This window comes from Tachypleus tridentatus, chromosome 13, assembly GCF_004210375.1.
Source record: "Tachypleus tridentatus isolate NWPU-2018 chromosome 13, ASM421037v1, whole genome shotgun sequence".
Lineage (NCBI taxonomy): Eukaryota > Metazoa > Arthropoda > Merostomata > Xiphosura > Limulidae > Tachypleus > Tachypleus tridentatus.
The window spans coordinates 22467929-22487951 of record NC_134837.1 but is presented as its reverse complement, the minus strand read 5'-3'; the positions used below and the strand labels follow the sequence as shown (position 1 = coordinate 22487951).

General features: G+C 32.3%; 1 protein-coding gene across 1 annotated transcript in view; it reads left to right on the top strand.

Moving 5' to 3' along the window:
* Window positions 1–20023, top strand: part of Hsc70-5 (Heat shock protein 70 cognate 5) — a 37012-nt gene that overhangs the window by 6180 nt on the left and 10809 nt on the right. Inside the window, exons 3-10 of the mRNA XM_076480398.1 lie at window positions 419–688; window positions 1176–1300; window positions 2415–2488; window positions 3240–3346; window positions 10787–10949; window positions 12935–13027; window positions 17203–17412; window positions 19472–19561. Coding sequence (XP_076336513.1) covers window positions 419–688; window positions 1176–1300; window positions 2415–2488; window positions 3240–3346; window positions 10787–10949; window positions 12935–13027; window positions 17203–17412; window positions 19472–19561 — 1132 coding nt within the window. The remainder of the gene's footprint in view (window positions 1–418; window positions 689–1175; window positions 1301–2414; window positions 2489–3239; window positions 3347–10786; window positions 10950–12934; window positions 13028–17202; window positions 17413–19471; window positions 19562–20023) is intronic.

Genomic DNA, 20023 nt, shown 5'->3' with positions numbered 1-20023 from the left:
TCATGTAGTTAGGATATAAAAATCAAATTATGAAGTTTTGCTGAGAACAACATTTGAAGTTCATTTTGGAGGTTTATACATCATGTAAATAAAATTTGAGAGGTTTTTGGATGAAAATTTCAGTCTTAACCTTAAAATTACATTATATTCAAATAGTCAACACTGATTCTGTGTGTTCACAAAGAAATGTTTAGTAAATATACTTCATTAGAAATTGACTTTTTGTCTATAAAATACTCAACATTTACAGAAAATGTCAAGTTTCATGGAAATAAAGTACTTTCAGAGATATGTATACCACCATGGTTATATGATAGCTATAAGGTCATTTAAGACGAAGGAGCCTGTTCCGATAGGTTTGATGCATTTTTAAAACTTCTTAGATTATTTGTTATAATTTGAATGTCGTATTTTACAGATCTGATGGACCAAAAGGTGCTGTTATTGGAATTGATTTAGGGACAACAAACTCGTGTGTAGCAGTTATGGAAGGAAAATCTGCCAGAGTAATTGAAAATGCTGAAGGTGCACGAACAACGCCTTCAGTGGTGGCTTTTACTGGTGATGGTGAGCGTATTGTTGGAATGCCTGCCAAACGTCAGGCCGTAACTAATGCTGCAAACACATTTTCAGCAACAAAAAGGTTAATTGGTCGACGGTATGATGATTCAGAAGTACAGAAAGATATGTAAGTAAGGTGATAGGAATGAAGTTGTTTACTGATGTGTTTTAATTAACAGTACCAAATAATGATTGTTCATAGCAACATCTTTGTACATTAACTTGTGTTTACCTTAAAGCATATTACTACTTTTAAATTGTAATATTGAACTTAAATGTTCTTTCTTAAGTAGGCCCCTTTTCAGGTTATGTGTAATTCAGTTTCATAGGCTGGTAAGTCATGTATTTAGTATAAAAACAACTCAGGTTTATAGTAATTATTGTTTTTATAAGTAAATGTCTAGTTGATATAAGTTGTATATTTTCCAAGTTATTTTTTAGAAAATGATTAACCAAAAGTATGTGTTTTTTAAACAACATTAGTGATAATTAGTAACTAATAACAGGTTTAAATGAAGAAACAGCTGTTTTATAATTTTTTTTTTCACCCATTAAAAAAAACCCTCAGTTTTAAGCTTGATGGTAAATGTGTAAATTATCTGTTTATTTTTTAGGAAAACTGTATCTTTTAAGATAGTTCGAGCATCTAATGGAGATGCTTGGGTTGAAGCTCATGGCAAAATGTATTCCCCAAGTCAGATAGGAGCTTTTATCCTGATGAAGATGAAGGAAACAGCAGGTTAATATTTATTTTGAGAATAAACTACAAAAAATGTTTTTAAAAATACATAACTCCAATAATCAATATATGTAATTTGTCATTTAACTCAAAACAATTACATTAAACTGCATTAACTGAAAAGATCCGGGGTACAAACAACAATGTAGGATTATACAATGTTGATGCAGCATGTTTTGTTTAATTTAATTTGATTTGCTTTGTGTTTGAATTAAAATAAATTATATTATTTGATAGATTGTTTAGGCAGAGTATTCATTGATGAAACTTTAGAAGGGATGGCAGCTACTTGTTGTCTTCGGGTCGGAAGACTTTTGATGCGTCATCCTCTGGGGCTTGTCTCCACAACGGGCAGCTGCCATCCATTCTACAAAGTTTCATCAAGCTATATAATTAGAGGTTTAGAGTTGCTGTTTTTAACACAAACCTTCCTTATGATGTTACTTATTTTACTATTTAACTTCACTAACATGTAATTATTTTCACAAAAATATATTTGACATTGTCTGAGTTTCATTGTACCATGAACGTGTGATTTGTTTTGACCAATCAGAATATATTATTGGTAATTTTAGTTGTTTTTTTGGTATGGATTCAACTAAATACCAAGTTTTGAAAAGTTAAAATAGTCGTCTCTTAATTTGTTGGTTTAAAAACATGTATCATTATTTTAAAAAAAGTAATTTCTTACTTTAATATGTGGTACCCAGTATGTCTGGCAGAAAAACTAAATTTTAATCAAGTGAATAAGGTTGTTGCTTGAATTCATTAAAATGTTTGGTATGAAAATACTAGTTTCAAATGCAGTCATTTTTATTCATCAAAACTAAGTTTTGTCAGTGGTTTTAAGGACAAGTATAGCAGGGGATGTTGTGCAGTATTAAGCTCATTAATTCACTTATGTTTAGCTACAACGGAAGTTGCTAGATTTAATTCCTAATTAATATAGTTTTCCTGCATTTACACTAATTATACACTGTATTGTGTTCAAATGTAATGCTAAATGCAGACATACAAATATATCTTTTGACTCTTTTTACCAGTGAAATAATTGGTTTTGGTTAAACACATTAAAATTTGTATAATTCTAAAGTTTAGTAAATATTTCTTGCAGAGGGTTATATGGGACACCCTATAAAGAATGCTGTAATTACTGTTCCAGCTTATTTTAATGACTCTCAGAGACAGGCAAGTAACAATTACCTTTGTTTTAGTTTAATCATTTTAACCCAACTTTACCATTCTTCATGAAAGATGTTTCTTTAAAATTTCTAAATCTGTGTTTGTTAAATTTTTCCAAACAGTTTTAGATTACCTTGATGAAATAGGATTTAGATTATCTGATCAACGTAGGTACCAAGTCTGATAGGATTAAAGCAGCAGGGCTTGTAATGAGAAGTGTTACAATTTATTGAAGAGTTAGTGTGCATATTTTGTATATTAAATGGATATTGGATTGATGTATTGTAGCTGTACACTTAAGTAATGATCCTTCTGGGAACAAAAAAAATCAATTTCACACAATTTTCTGTGTAAATGTATGAAAATAAACTAATCATTGAAAAAACTAGGAAGTTTTGGTTGAGATTTCAGTGTTTGCATGTTTTAAATTCAGAGACCTTTGTTTTTTGTGTGTGTTTTTGGAAAGCCATTTTCAAGATATCAAAATCCAGAAATTTTGGATTTGGAGCAAACTTGTTATATCCATGGCCTGGCCCTCCCTACTCTTTTTTTCACTTGCCTGTTTAGAAACAGTAGCAAGATAGAGAGCTTACCATTTGATTCAATGTTTTTCACTACCTTGACAATTAGCCATCTTCACTATAGAAAATTGTATATTTCCTACAAGTTGTGTTTAGTAAAAAGTGAATGCTTGTTTTACTTTTAATGACAGAATATTAAATACTAAAAAACACATATATTAAACTACACTTTACAGGCAACAAAGGATGCAGGACAGATTGCTGGTCTGAATGTTTTGAGGGTAATTAATGAGCCAACAGCAGCAGCTCTAGCATATGGTATGGACAAAAGTGGTGATAAAGTGTAAGTATTGGCACATATTTGAAAAGCTTGCTGAAATTGAGTTCTAGCATATTTACCAAATTGTATCAAAGTTTTACCTTTGATAAATAGATGGATGACAGAATGGAGAATTTAAACAATGAAGATTTTTAGTGTGTAAATTTCTGAAGAAGTATTTGATTTCTTGCATTTATACTTAAAAATTACATAGAATAGATTATTATAAAATACAAAATGTATTTTTTGTGCATGGGGAATTTTTTTATGTTTTGATATACAAGCTTGTTTAAAGCCTTGAGGTCACATGTTTGTTTATGAACTTCAGATTGTGCTAAGCTGTGTAAATGTTGGCTTCTCAGCTGACATATTTAAGTCTTATTATATAATGGAACTTGTGATGCATGCACTTAAAACTTGGATCTGGGAAACTAATGCACTAATCATTACAAATCATAACTGGGCAGTACCTTTATAGCTGGACAATAAATAAAACAATTTATTTTTACAGAAATAATGTTTCATATTTAACCAATAAAAATTACAAAAAGGAGTAACTTTCTTATATCAAAAAAATAACTTAATTTTTTTTCATTGAAAATCATGCATGTTGCAACAGAAAAACAGGGCACTTTTATTTATAACTGCATCTACAATAGAAATACTTCAGTAAAATCTGTTATGCTGTGATGATAGCTCATTTTGAAATTAAATTATAATATCTTTTTTTTCATGGATAGTTAACATTATTGAATGCCAAATATGAGTACATTGTTGTAAACTTCAGGTTATTCCAGAAAAGGCTGCAAACCCAATAGTATTCTGCAGGAACTAGCAGATGTACTTGCCTGGAGGGAAGGTATTTGTGCTAGTAAATTTAAAAATGAATGTGTTAAGTTCAAACACTAATCATGATGTTAACATGGATATTATTTACCCCTCCACCCTTTAATTTGTTACACTGAATGAAATAAATATTTCTTTTTATTAGTTAAGAACTGTTATTAAAATCTTTGAGTTTCTATATTACATTATAACCATAAATTTTTAGGTCATAAACAAAACACATTAAAATTAAAGTATGCTGCATATTTAAAAAAAAAAAAAAATCCTAGGGTACAAGCTACAACGTGGGATTATAAAGTGTATCCTAGATTCTGGAGATAACTGAAGAAGTAGGACCCACATTGTGTTGGAGATACACCATCTATCAGTTTTAACTTCCAATTTGCTACTCTAACATAAGATTAGAAATTAGAGTGAGACATGGGTGCTCAAGCCCACAACATCCCACATCTCTCCCAAGTTCAAATAAGAATAAGAAAAAGATGATAAATAAATAAAATGAAAAATAAAGTACTGCCATTTTGGGGTAAATAAGATAAAACTTACCTCTTGAAGTTAGCGTTCCCTCCCCAGTATGGTAGAGGCACTAATTAACATGACATCAGTAAAGTGATAGTTGTGCTTTTGTATGTAGCTCAAGGTGTACATCTGCATAAAGTGGTGCCAAGTTTTTAAATGACACTTAAGAACACACATTTAAAGTAGTTAACCATTGAAAAATACCAGAAAAAATATTTCGTATACCTGGAAAAGGGTCTTTCTACATTGTGGAAATTATCACTGTACTAACTTGTATAATCTTTAGATTTGACCATCATTTAAATACATTTAAAACAATTTCATAGATAAATGGTATTTGTTGTTTTTTACTTACCACCGTGAATCTACATTTATGTAGACATTTGAAGAGTATATACTATTGAGGCTATTAATCTCATTTGTTTAATATAATGTAGTATTTGTAATTATGTGATTAGCCTCCTTCTCTGCATCATTATATAGGTTTGGATTAACCCTTCCCCTTCGGTGTGGATATCTGTAGGTGGGGAGGGGACCTCCCAGGGAAGGTTCTATTCTTTCAGTTTATATCCTTTGGAATCTAAACATCCACCTATGTGTTTCCTGTGCATGGTGACCTGTGAAGGGAAGGAGAGGATCCTGGTTGTTGAGGGGTCCAACTCTAACATTCCAGTTTGGCCTTGAATTCCTGTAAACAAGTAGCTTTGCAGTGGCTTCCTCTTGGGTCAGTTGGCAGGTCTGCTTGGGCTAGGATCAACCAAGTACTAGTGTTCAGTGTTCTCAACAGATGTTGTGGATATTGTATCTGATGCTGGTGTTTAGGTATATTGCTTATGAAACCCTGGCATTGCTGCAGTGTCCTAGTTTGGCATTGTAGTGCATCCCATTGTAGGGCTTCATGGTGGATGGGGTCAGTGAGCACTGAAATATTCTTTTTTATTATTGATCCTTCAAGTAAAAACTTAACTAGTGAATAAACAGTCGATAGTTAAATGACCACGTCTTGAAGATTCGGAGCAGCAATCTTCAACATCAGTAACTCCTGTACCTCATTTTCTTATACCACATTCTCTTTCAGACAAACTCTTCGGGCATATGTCTCCCTTTTTTATTCAGAAAGGACTAGAGGGACTTGCTGGCTCTCCAAACTCAGTAAAGAAGCTTCACTCTGGTGATGTATTGGTGGAAATACTCACATCTCAACACAATGAATTTCTCTTACGTTCAAAGACAGTTGAGTACAAACTATTGAGGTTACAATTCATGCTTCTTTGAATTCATCACAAGGAGTTATTGTTAAGAGGGATTTGAAGAACATCCCAAAGTCAGAGATTCTTGCTTGTTTGTCCACCCAAGTAGTTTCTGCAGTGAAGTGTATCTCCACTCCCAAAGATGAAATTATGATGCTGACCAATGTTCTCGTTCTGACATTTACATCACTGCATCCACCTGCCACCATCAAGACAGGTTATCTTAATTGCAAGATATGGCCATATATTTCAAACCCTCAGATATTTCCATGTCAGTGGTTTGGTCACTCAGTCGTCATGTTGTGATTCCTTGATGTGTACTAATTGCGGTGGCAAGGACCACGATGCCTATGAGTGTGTAACATACCCTCATTGCATCAGTTGTAATGGCTTTCACCTGTCCTACTTTCATTCTTACCCTAAATGGTTGAAATAAAAAGAGGTGCAGCATTTGAAAACAATTCAAAATGTTACTTATCCTGAGGCTCAAGTTGCTGTCCATCACTTCATCTCAGATGTATGCTGCTGCATTTCATTTCATTAATACAGTGGGAGTGCAGACTGATCTCTCTGTGGCTCCAAAAGAATCGTTCTCAAATCAAATGAAAAGACTTTTGACTTCCATACTTAAAAAAGTTGAATCAACTTCAACACCCATCTCTGTCCCTCACATACATTCCAGCAAACCCAAGATGCAAAATGATCATTTGTTCACGTCCTTATTCGCTGGAATTCTCTTTCAACAACAAAGACCTGCCTATTGAACCCTGGGCAGGATCCATGGAGGTCGAGAGACCTCCCTCAAATAAAGACTAAAGAAAAAAGACCTGGTTGTAAACAAAAGGGCTCTCCACCCAATTTGTCTACACATAAATTAAACATGGCCACCTTGATACAATGGAATTGTTGAGGTTTATGTTCTAATCTGGATAACATCAAATCACTAATTGCTTTCTACCATCCTGTATGTCTTTTCTTACAGGAAACATTTCTGAAACCTGTTTATACAGTCATCTTTTGGCAGTTTTCTTTGTAAAGAAATGACAGACTGTGTGATGGACGAGTGTGTGAATGGGTGGCACTGTTGGTTGATCATCATGTGCCCACCCTGTCTTTGCCACTAGACACACCCTTGGATGTCAAAGTCACTTGTGTTTCCTTGGGTCATATCCTCACTTTTTGTTCTCTCTACCTGTTGTGTGAAGAGACTTATGATCAATCGGACCTTAATGCTCTTATTGAACAGTTGCTGTCTTCCTTTTTAATCTTGGGGGACTTTAATGGACATCATCCCCCTCTGGAGAAGTGCTGATATTGATGGGAGGGATTGCTTCATAGACTGTATGCTTTCTGATCACAAATTTTCTCTTTTCAATACTGGTTCTTATACTTATTTTCATGCACCAAGTCAGTCCTGTACTGCTATTACTCTGTTTGCTCCCCTTCACTATTCTCCCATTTTTCTTGGAGGGTTGACAGTAATTCACGAGGCAGTGATCATTTTCCTATAATTTTGAGAGAGACTGGCTGTGATCGATGCCACTCGACACGTGTGCTCCAGTGGAAGCTGGATCAAGCAAACTGGCCCTCTTTCACTGCTTTCACAGAACTTGATCCTGCCATTGTTTATAAGCCATCAATAGATAACTGTGTGGAATCTTGCCTGGCACATGGCACGGAAGGCTCAAAAACAGGTCTGGGATACTTTTCGTATCCCACATTCTCACACTGCATAACTTTTCAGCAGGCCTGTGCACGTGCTCGGTGGGTAAGACATCAAAGCTAGAAGGACACTTGGATCAAGTTCACAACCAGCATATCTTCTACCACTAGTTCCAAAGTCATATGGGACAAGATTTGAAAGGTCAGTGGGCAATGTAATTCTGTCCCCCTCTTGATCTTGCTCTCAGGTGGCCAGAAGTTGGCTGATACCTCAAGCATTGCTGATACTCCAGGTGAAAGCTTTTGCCAGGTATCTAGCACTTCTGCTTCATCCTCCACCTTCTTAACCATAAAGACTTGGGCAGAGTGATCACCTCTTTCCTTTTGAGTTGATTGTCTCTATGACTATAATAGTCCCTTAACACTGTTGGAACTCAAACTGGCCCATCATTGGTCTGGCAGAACATTGGTCGGACCTGATGGTATACACTATGAAATGCTGTGCCATCCATCTTATCTTGCTGTTCTTTTGATGTGTTTTTATCTGAATCTGCCAAGAAAATGTTCTTGATGCCTTGTGTCAGGCTATTGTGCTACCTTTCTTTAAACTTGGGAATGATCCCAAGATTCCTTCAAACTACCATCTAGTTGCTTTGACGAGCTCTCTCACTAAGACCTTAGAGAAGATGGTTAATGCTCGTCTTGTTTAGTTTCTCAAATCAAACAACCTCCTCTTGCCCACCCAGTGTGGGTTCTGACAACAGTGCTCCACCATGGACCACCTGATTTGATTTAAAATGTCAGTCAGAGAAGCCTTTCTCAAACAACAACATCTTGTATCAGTTTTCTTTGACATTGAGAAGGGTTATAATACAACATGGAAGTATGGCATTTTGCAAGACCTCAATATATATGGGATGCATGGCTATTTGCCCATTTTTATTGAAATTGTTTTAATGGACAGGTAACTCCAAGTTTGTGTGGGTTCGACACTTTCCCCTTTTTTTCTGCATGAACTTAGAGTCCCTCAGGGCTATATTTTGAGTGTCACACTTTTCAGTATAAAGATTAATGCCATTGCTGAACAACTCCCTCTCACTGTTGGAAAATGGCTCTGTGTCGATGACTTTCACATTTCACATCAGTCGTTGAACATGAGGTGTATTAAGTGGCAGCTATAGACTGCCCTCAATAATGTTTGATATATTCTTTATTAATATTAGCTCTTTTGTCTTTTTCTGGTGCATGTAATTTTTTTTTGTTATGACCAATTAACAACCCTGAGAAAATAAAACCAAATAATAAAATATTATATGCAAAGTCGTTTATTTTGTTTTCAGAGACTAGTTTAGACAAAATTGTTTCTGTAGTTTACCTGTCAATGTACTATGCATAAAAATTTGTCAAGCCAAAATCTTCTTGCAATGAAGGATTCTTTCCAATGATAATCTGTTAAAATTTTTTATTAAGTATGTTATTGTATAGTCATTAAACCACAAAAGATTTTGTAATGTTTGGTATATAGTATGTGTGTATTTGCAAATGAAACTGAGTTAACCTTTGAAATATGGGATAGATACACTTAGTAATTACAGTTGGTAAGTTATTAAGGTAATGCTGAATTTTTATATTGTATGAAATAATGAGACTAGAAGCTCAACATGTTTATTATGAAGTGATATTGACTTCTTGGACATTGAGACTAGACACGAGTGTACAAAAAAACAATTTTTATTTTTACAAACACAATTGAAATGTGTGGGTATAATGTGAAAGGAATTTTATTTAGCTTTCACTAAACTCTCTTGAAAACTTGTATGTTTAATGAGAATTAGTTAACATTACTGGTAAAACATTATGAAAATATTTACTGAGGAAGGATATAGACATCACTTACCAAACAGAGAACTTGAGCTAAAGAGCTCGCTAAGACATGACATTCTTACCTATGAGATTCTATAATACTGAATTGAAAAGTAAGGACGGCTATAACAATGAAGTATGACTTGACTTACGAGGGCTGTTCAAAAAAATAAAACAAAATGTACTTTATTTAGAAGTTACAGGTCTGGGACCCCTTCAAAGTACTCTCCTCCCCAACGCACACACTTATCCCAACGGTGTTTCCACTTGTTGAAACAGTCCTGGCACGCTTCTTTGTAATGTCCTCCAGCTCCTTCGTCGCATTTGCCTTAATCTCGGGAATCGTCTCAAATCTTCTTCCTTTCAAGGGTCTTTTGAGTTTGGGGAACAAGAAAAAATCACAAGGAGCAAGGTCAGGTGAGTAGGGGTGGGGTGGGGAAGAACAGTGATCGAGTGTTTGGCCAAAAACTCGCAAGTTCTGAGGCACAAATTTCACAGCAACGCGGTGCATCTTCAATTTTTCGGTCAAAATTTCGTAACAAGATCCAACTGATATCCCACACTCTTCAGCAAGCTCCCTGACAGTCAGACGTTGATTTGCCCACACCAGGGTGTTGATTTTGTCGACGTGGAAGGATGTCCAGGACGCTCATTATCTTCAATGGACTGTCGACCATCCTTAAAACGTTCATGCCACTTGAAACATGCCGTACGCTTCATAGCAACATCACCGTAAGCCGTGTTAAGCATAGCAAAAGTTTCAGTTGCAGATTTTCCAAGTTTAACACAAAATTTCACAGCAAGTCGTTGCTCCTTCAGGTCATTCATTCTGAAATCTGCCAAACGAAAAAAATCGCACTTCACTTAAAATCGCGTAGCTAATATACAAATGAAGATATCTACAATCGGGAAATGGCGTCATAATCAGCTGATCTGTGCGAACCTAGCGACACCAAGCGGATTCCCCTGGAGCCAACTGGAGCCACGCAATTCAAACAGTCCGCATATTTTTTGAACAGACCTTGTATGATTGTCAGACACAGCTGTCTTCCTTCTTGTACAAGTCATGTCATTTCAGTCACCCTTCATGGGCAGAGTAGATGCTAACTACAAAGAAAGACAAATGAACAAAAGTAGCTGGTATAAAATCATTGTAATTACATCCTTGAGCATGTGATAAGCAGTTTTGGCATGGCAGCAGTTTAATATTGTATTCTTTCATTTGAATTACATTGCCTGTCAGGAGGTTTTTAATACTTTTGTTCTTGGTTATTGTGAAGTTACTTGAGGCAGTGGTAATAATTGTCATTAATTTTTGTTACAGTATTGCAGTTTATGACTTGGGTGGTGGTACATTTGATATTTCAATTTTGGAAATCCAGAAAGGAGTGTTTGAAGTCAAGTCTACAAATGGAGATACATTCCTTGGTGGAGAAGACTTTGACAATGCTTTAGTGAATTACCTAGTCAAAGAATTTAAAAAAGATGTAAGTTAGATATTGTTTTCTTAATAGTTAGAGAAATACTTCGAAAATACAGCTATAGCATCTTGTGTAACTTTTATATTAACCAATCATTGGTGTAGGGCAAAAAATATTGAAATTTTAGGAGAAATGGTATTGCCAAATTTTGGTGGTTTTAACTTTCTTGCTAAGGACAGGTCAAAAGGTAATGTCATTCTTGAGAGCTATTTTCAAAACTGAAGTATACAACTTTATTATCATTATATATAAATAAATGTAGTTTATAATTGAAAAGAAAAAGCTAAATATGCTTTTTAAATCATATGACATATCTCCTTGTCTTATTGCTAATTTTAATTTTTTACTATACCTCCCAAACAAAACCTGTAGTAGTTAAAGAATTAGAAATTCATGCTTCAGACATTGACAATCAAGAATATAAAATAAGAACCTTGCATCTTGATTTTCTGAGATATTGATATATTTTGTAAACCTACCAAGGTACTGTAGCCCACTACATCATTCTTTTGAAACCTCTTGTGTGTTCATGCCTGCTTCTCTCTTAAGTACAAGTTTATAATCAACAAACGAAAAATCTATTCCAACCCAACTTGACAGTTACTTGTAATTTCTCTGGAAACAAAGTCTGTTGAATAAGTCATTGTTCTGAAGTGAAATTAGATATATTTTTTAAACCCACAACAAATTGGTTAGAAAGCTGGATAAATTATAATGCTTTTATATATACCAGTATGGTTTTCTAAAATGCATCTGTGGAATCTCCAAAATACATGTCTTCTCTATCCACTTCAAAATAAATGAGACTTGGAGTGAGTACAAGTCAATTTTGTAACAAGTATTAGGCATCAGCTATTTTACATATTTTTTTTTATTGTATTATGCTTAGAGAAGAATAAAATTTAAGAAATTATGAATAAATAGTAATATATATATGTGCACACATGAACGTACGCACGCATGCACATTCATAAGCACTTGCACTCTTTGTTCACCTGTACTGCTAAATTCTAACCACTTTGGCAGTATAACTAACATCCAAGTGCATACTAAGTCCAGTGGATCAACCCAGGTATTGTATAATGTCATATCGTAAACATTTTCTCACACTTCTGTTACTTTAGACAATATTCATTGCAACTACTGTACTGTAAAAAAGCCCATTCTCTCCCTCTGTTTTTCAGAGGTAGGATTGTGATAAATTATGTGAGAAATGCCTACTCACTGCATGACAAGTAAAGTCTGATGCAGGAGTGGTAATTCATCAGTTTGTGTTCAGCATTTTTCTACTTCAACATTAAAACACCTAGAAAATACATATTGAAAGGTTAGAAGTAGAAACTAAGGAAGAATATTTTGGAACTTCGTGGTCGATACTAAAAGGTATAAAACAGTAATACTCATTTTGCATTTTCCAACATTTCTTTTCATTATGCTTTGATTCGTCAGAATCAGTTATGTTGTTAAGGAAGGAAAAATAAAATATAAAGTTTTAGTACCAAAAAAATGTTGAATATATATTTAGGTTTTAAAAATTATGCAAAAAGAGTTTGATAAATTTACAATGAAGAAAAGTATTTTTAATCTTAAATTGAAATAATTTTGCACTGAGAAGTCAACATTGACTTCATGTGTTCACAAATAAATGATTGGTGAAAATACTTAGATAATTCTTGTAATGTTTACTGAAAGCTAAAACCTTGTCATGATACTCAAAATATATTGGAAGTTATAGAATGGAAACTCATGGATACTTTGAAGTTGGTGCAGTCTGTTGAGTCTGTGGAAAATAATGAAATATATGGTTAAATTTTTTTTTTTTCCTGTGTAGTTTGTATGTTGGGGTAAGTCAGTAACATAAGACCATTTATAGTAATTTTTTTTTTTATTTAACAAACAATATTGCTTGTAGGTTTTTGAATAGTACTTAAAGAAATGGATACTTATTTAATTGTACAAAATGTTAAGTGTCTTTTATCTATACTTTCCAGCAAGGTATTGATGTGTCAAAGGATAATATGGCAATGCAGAGACTAAAGGAAGCTGCAGAGAAAGCTAAGATTGAACTTTCTTCTTCTGTTCAGGTATTACATTATTTCATCATAATAACATTATTTAGAACTTGGGTATTATTTTGTTTTACTCTTTTCATTGTGTTTAAACACGATTTCTCTTGTAACAAGATATACTCTAACATAAAAAATGTTTACTCGAAGGTACTTTTTATAATAGAGGACTTGTTTAATAACCTGTTGTAATTTAAGAAAGTAATTGATACATGGATAAGTAACTGATTTCTGAAGTTTATTTTGATTCAATGAATGGTCTTTTTTGATGTATATGAGGTGAGAACTGAATCTTATTTTGACATAAACAGCATTTACATTCAACCTTGATGTGCTGTTTTCAGTTGTTAAGTGCAACTCTTAATTTCAAAATTATTGTAAAAATGTAGTTTGAACTTCAACATTTTTTTCCTCAAAACTATTTTAGGGCTGAAGTTTTATAATTAACAACATTTAAGGTAACAAAGAAGAATAAAAACATTTTTTTTAACTTTCATTTGGGCACAGTTTCAGATGTTTTAACCTGTAAATATCACAAGAATATAGTTTTCTATTTTCTTAAACTCATCCCTCAAATACAATGATTTGTCTGTCATGTGACTTTTATATTGATGATTTTATGTTGGATAAAAGAAATTCTATCTGTTAAAGAGTAAAGTAATTACAGTTGTAATTTTTGATTGGTTTGTGTTGGTTATCTAAAGCCCCCTCTGAGATGAACAAATTATTCTACTGTAGTGTTTAGAATATTTAAGAAAAGTGATTGTATTGATGCAATTGATAGCACTAATTCAGCTGTATCATATAAAAAGTGATAGGTGTGATGAGTAATTAGTTTAAAAGCAACTTCTCAATAACAAATACAGGTTGTGTAGCAATTCATTTTACTGGAATAACTTGTGGATTTTATATAGATTGCCTTGCAAGAAAAACTAGGTCTTACACTTGAAACAATTTGAAGTTTCAATTAACAAAGACATAAGCCCCAGCAAAACACTGTGGCAATTATACCATAGATTTATCTGGTTATTGAATTGGAAAAAAGGTTGTCATAAATTAACTACATTATATCTATTTTCATTTGCATAAAAAGTTTTTATCATGGAGGCTATGTACTATGGTAGAGAAGCTGTGAAACATTTTGAAAAATAGTTCTACTTTACATTAAAAATAAATCTGTTTTCTTCTACCAGAATCAGTTCTGTGAACTTTACATTTCTGTTAACAAAAATGTTTTTTTGAGTAAGATGTCTGTTTTAAAAGCTTTAAGAATTTTATTCTATGATAAGACGATAAACTCTGGTAATTTCAGTGAGTTCTATATCAGTAACCTTGTGAGTGTTAAGTCTTCCTTTTTTATTGAATATTGTCAAATGTATCATATCCTAACAGCACACACTCAAATAAAAATATTTTATATTGAAAACAAAATATATTTATCAGATATAACTTGATCTTGATCAAGAATATTCATTTTCAACAAAAATATTAACTGTTCTGATAAAGGTAACAGTCATTTTTAAAGATTGGTTTCTGGGTCACTGATATATATGACTAATGTTTCTAGCAGGAAGTGGTGACTGCTTCAATTGACAAACTGAATAAAAAACAAAAAATATGGGATATATAAAATTGAAAGGAAGTATTGATGTTTTAGTTTTACAACATTTTGTGTAAATAGTGAACTGTTTTTAGTGATGGTGCTAAATGTGAAGAAGCACATTGAGGATGTTAAATAATTTTGTTTGTACCTTATGCTACTAAATGGCATACTTTTTCATTTCTACTCAGTTTTTTAGTGAGATCTTCCATGTCCATAGCATTGCTTATGTAACTATCTAAAAGTTTGCTGGGCTGTCATGGTGATATTTGTTAATCACATAATGATACACAACTTTTTGATACATATATTTTCATTGACAATATTATTGTAAGAGTATTAGTCTAGGTACATCCTGCTTGTAATTTTGCACCAGTAATGAAGTATGCATGTGCCATTACTCTTGAGTCACAATGGTAACTCTTTAGTAGTAGATTATTGTTATTTCTGTTTGTTGATGGCAGTGTACAGACAAGTATATAACAAACATTCACTATATACTATTTTACTAATGTAAAGGAAGTGTAGAAAAACACTGTGCTGGCAAAGTTGTTGTTTTAAATCATGAAGCATGTTAAAAATATTCTGTGTCTGTTAGATGTTTAACTTCAAGAGTATGTTATCCCAAAATGAGTTTGAATATTTAAATCACATAACTATAACTGATGTAAAGACACTAGAATGGCTTGTATTAAAAATGAGGGTTTGAATCCTCCTCACACCAAACATGCTTACCCTTTCAGCTGTGGGAGTATTATAATGAAATGGTCAATTTCACTATTCATTGGTAAAAAAGTAGCCCAAGAATTGGCAGTGGGTGGTGATAACTAGCTGCCTTTCCTCTTAGTCTTGCACTGCTAAATTGGAGATGGCTAGAGCAGATAGCCCTCTAATAGCTTTGTGTTAAATTCAAACCAAACCAGTATTATTTAATCTTGAGACTGATGATGCAATCTATATTGGCCATATAATTATTAATTTATTACAAGAAGAAAAGAGTATAGATGATCTTCTGGATTTATTTATTTATATTTGGGTTTGATTTGCATGTAAGTTAGTAGCTGGAAAGTGGAACATTAATATTTTAATCCCAACATTAGTGTTGTTCACTTAGCTTACATAGATAATTTATGTAATTTTAAGCAAAATGTGGAAAATGAATACCTTTGCTGATAAAACGGCTCCTATACCTTATAGAAAATGCCAAATGTTACTTTTGATTTATGAATAGCACTTAATTATTTTATTGGAAATAAGGTATGTAATATTTCTAAACAAACATGTACACACTTTTTAAGATTGAATAATTATTGAAAAAGTTATTTTTGTATAAAACCTAATAATGAGTTAATATGAGATTTAGTGTTGAGATAAAACTAATTTAGGTTTGCAAATAACTTAACTTGAAATCAAATGTGAAAATCTTACTAAAGTCGAGTACTGAAAATCGAGTTAAGTAGTATTTTGTGCTATTTACAAATTTAGAGATTATCAGCTTCATAAGCACAAATTCAATAACAAAAAAAAAATTACAAAAATATGAAGTTGATTACACCAACTAGTTTTGTAAGTTTGTGTTTGTTTTTCATTACTTAATATGCTCTTATAAAGCTGTTAATCTTTTACCACAAAACTAAGTTTTTATTCACAACATCCAACTCTAATACAAATAGTAGTTTTTCGCAAATTTATAAAAGGGTTGAGTGTGTCCCAGTGATTAGCATGCCAGACTGTATAGTTGAGGTTACACAGTTTATATCCCATTACTACAAAAACAATGCTTTGAGTCTTAGGGCTGTGGGTATGTTGTAGGAATGACAATTAAATCCATCTATTTCTGCCTACAAAACTTTGTATTTGGTGTTTTTGACTATCTGCTTTCCCTCTAGTCCATTGTTAAAAATTAGGAATGACTAGTGCAGATAGCTGTAATGTAGCTTCACAGAATTAAAGAAAAGAAACAAGGTTATATAAAAGTAATTATCTTCAGTGAAAGGAAATATGAATTACTAATGTATTAACTATTTCCTTTGAAACATGTATGTTTAATGTTTACTATACCTAAAGCAAAAAATAATTGTGTAAAGGTTATAATGTTTTTAAATAGACAACAGTGTTTAAGATATAATCATATTAATTTTAAAGTTGTTACTTGTCTTGTTCAATATTTTTAACCAAGATTTCTTTTGTTGCTCTTGGAATGTTTGTATTAAACATTCTTGTATTCTTGTAATTTTTATAAATTCTATTATTATTGCAGTATATCTAATGGACTGCATCTCTGTCAGTTAAAAGTAGTTCAGTATGCATAACAGCTTGTATGGATTATACATTTCCATCCATTCAGAGTAATTATTCAAATAATAGTGAAATGAAATGTCTTATAGTTCAATGTTAAAAGTAGGTGATAAAACTAATTTTTCTTCCATATACAGAAAAGCAATGGTCTTAATACTTCTGTAATGAAAGGTCAGATGTTAAAGTAATTTTTAATAAAATTTTGATTTGTGTATAATATAATTTCTTTAATGTACACTTGTGTAACTTTTTTTCCACATTAAGTATGCTTGTTTTATATCCTTTTTATTTCTAGACCGATATAAACCTTCCATACCTTACAATGGACGTCAGTGGACCCAAACATATGAACTTAAAGCTTACACGATCTAGCTTTGAGAACTTAGTTCAAAATCTAATTAAGAGAACAGTTGAACCCTGTAAAAAGGCCATACAGGATGCAGAAGTGAAGAAGAATGATATTGGAGATGTGATTTTAGTTGGAGGGATGACCAGAATGCCAAAGGTATTTATTTTGTTCTCAAACAGATATTAATATTTCTTAAAATATTGACAAGTTGTTTCAGAAGATTGGTAAACAGTGTAGGTATTAATAAAATAGCAATGCTTTCTTTATAGTACAACTCTAATTTCATAGAGACTTCTCTATTTTTAAATGTAAATAATATAAAGCAAGTAAAAGCACATCTTCAGTAATGGAAAAGTTTTAGTTAATATATCAATTTAAATTATTTCCTAGACTTTAAAAGGATTGTGTTGCACTTTTGGTTTCACTCAGAACTAAAGCTCTGAACTACTTATGCCACCCACTGTGAAAACTAATTGTTGAGCATTTCATTCATATGAAGAGATGCTCATCTATAGCATACAGTAAATCTACATTTTTATTTAAGATTTTTTGCTTTGAAAGATGATTGTTAGAATGATTAATTGCTAGCATTTACTGTAGAATATCTTTATTGTGTAATAAAATTTGAAAGTGAACATAATTCATACCTGTTTTCATATCATTTCAAAGGTGAATGTTGAGCTTTACCTGCATTTGCAGCTTTTTAACTAGGAAACAGTCAAATACTCAGACAAACAAGATTTGCAATGTATGTAAAGTAAAAATATATGCATCTTCAAAAACACTTCATAGCTTGTATGCTATGCAGGAGATAAACAGTAATGTTATTGCTGTTTGCATTATCAAAAACGATCATTGTTGTTTATGTTGTAATATGACTTAACATCTATAAATGCTCCTTTCTAGCTTTTTAAATTTCTTTAGAAACATTCTGATTTTGCTACTAGAGCAATCATTTACAATGTTCTTTAACAGAAATACTATTTGAAACTTAAATAAACTAGTAAATAGCTGTTTCTTGAGAAATGTGTGATTATATTGTTTTATGGTAACTGGAAACAGTATGAATAAAAATGAACTTTCAGAAGAAGGGTTTTAGTGAAGCTTGTTCTACATTATTCTTGTATAGTTTAGTAATTGCTTAAAATGCATATCTTTAAACATATTTTTCAGTTTTAAAAACATAATGTATTGGAATTGGTCTGTTTAGTGTTAGTTGTGTTACATAAGCACTTTTACACTAAGTTAATATTTTCAGTTAGTGTTATTTTTGCAATGAAGTTTTATAAAATCACACTTGGTCTTGTTTCTCTCTTCATCCAGCTGTTTGCTTCATTATAGTATGTATTTGTATTTTATTGTACAGAGTTAACTATAGAAACTGTTTACTTTTTGTATGATGATAAATATTGTAACTATTTGATTTATTGACTGACATTTATTTACATTGTTAATACACAAAATTGAATTGCATTTTTGTGTTGCCAGCTCTGACAGCTTGTATTTTGGACACGTCATGAGTAACTTATTTTGCATTTTACTGACTCACTCATTCAGTCAGAATCATAGGCACTACAGATTTGCCGAAGGGCAAGATGAAAAACTGTTTTAAAAATATCAGTTTTCAGACCACAACATTATACTCTTCAGTTGATATCATATAAAACAAATAAATGTAAGCAATGGCTATAATACACTTACACCCCTTGCAACTTGATAGGAATGGCTATATTGATGTCATTACTAATAAATGAGTAATTATTTATTTTTGTACTATTTTTAAGTGTTACAACCAGGCACTTGCATAATGATGGTTGTTTTCTGGATTGAAATTTTTGAACCACAAACTAGGCCTTTTAACTGTTACATGTACAGATCCCTAGGAAATATTACATTTTAACTGTAGCACAAGACCTTTTCTGACCTAAGTGCTACCTCCGAAAAGATACATCAGTTTTAAGAGATTGTTATGCATGATTTGAATAACTTATTTTACTTTTTAAGCAGTACTTCAGTCAGGTTTAACATTAGAGATAAGATTTTTATGTCAGTAGTAACATTTCCTTGATTTGTTTTAATATTCAAGAAATTATGTTAGGAATTATAATTTAATATTTACTGACTTGATCATGATTTTAGAATGTTAACAGAACTGTCTTGTGTGTAAAGTTTTTATTAAGGTTAAAGAAATATATTTTTTGTATTGTTTCCAAAGGTCCAAGAGACTGTTACAGAAATATTTGGCAGACAACCAAGCAGATCTGTTAACCCAGACGAAGCAGTTGCTGTTGGTGCAGCAATCCAGGTTAGATTATTTTGAAATCACGTCTTTCTCTTTCTACATTAAACTCTCATTTGTGTATGTGGTGAAATTAAAAGCAAAAAACAACAGAATTAACTATTATGTAAGACAAATATACTATTGAGATATGACAATTTCAAGAAGCTATTACTTTTTCTGTTTTTATTTTGAATTGTAAAATGGTCATTTTCTCCATGAGGTAGGTAAGTTTTTCATTTCAGATGCCAAGCCCCAAAACTTGTTATTTTTACATAGTTTTATTTCTTTCCTTAATATTATATTCTGAACTCATGTTTAAGGATCCGATTATTTTAAAAAATAAAAGATTTATTGAAAATTATTTGATCTGTCATGCCAAGGATTTACCCCTCGGTGCGATTCCTGTACATGATGAAGGGACCTCCCAGGGAAGGTTTCCTTCTTTTAGTTTACCTCCTCTGGGATCTAAACATCCTCCCATGTGTT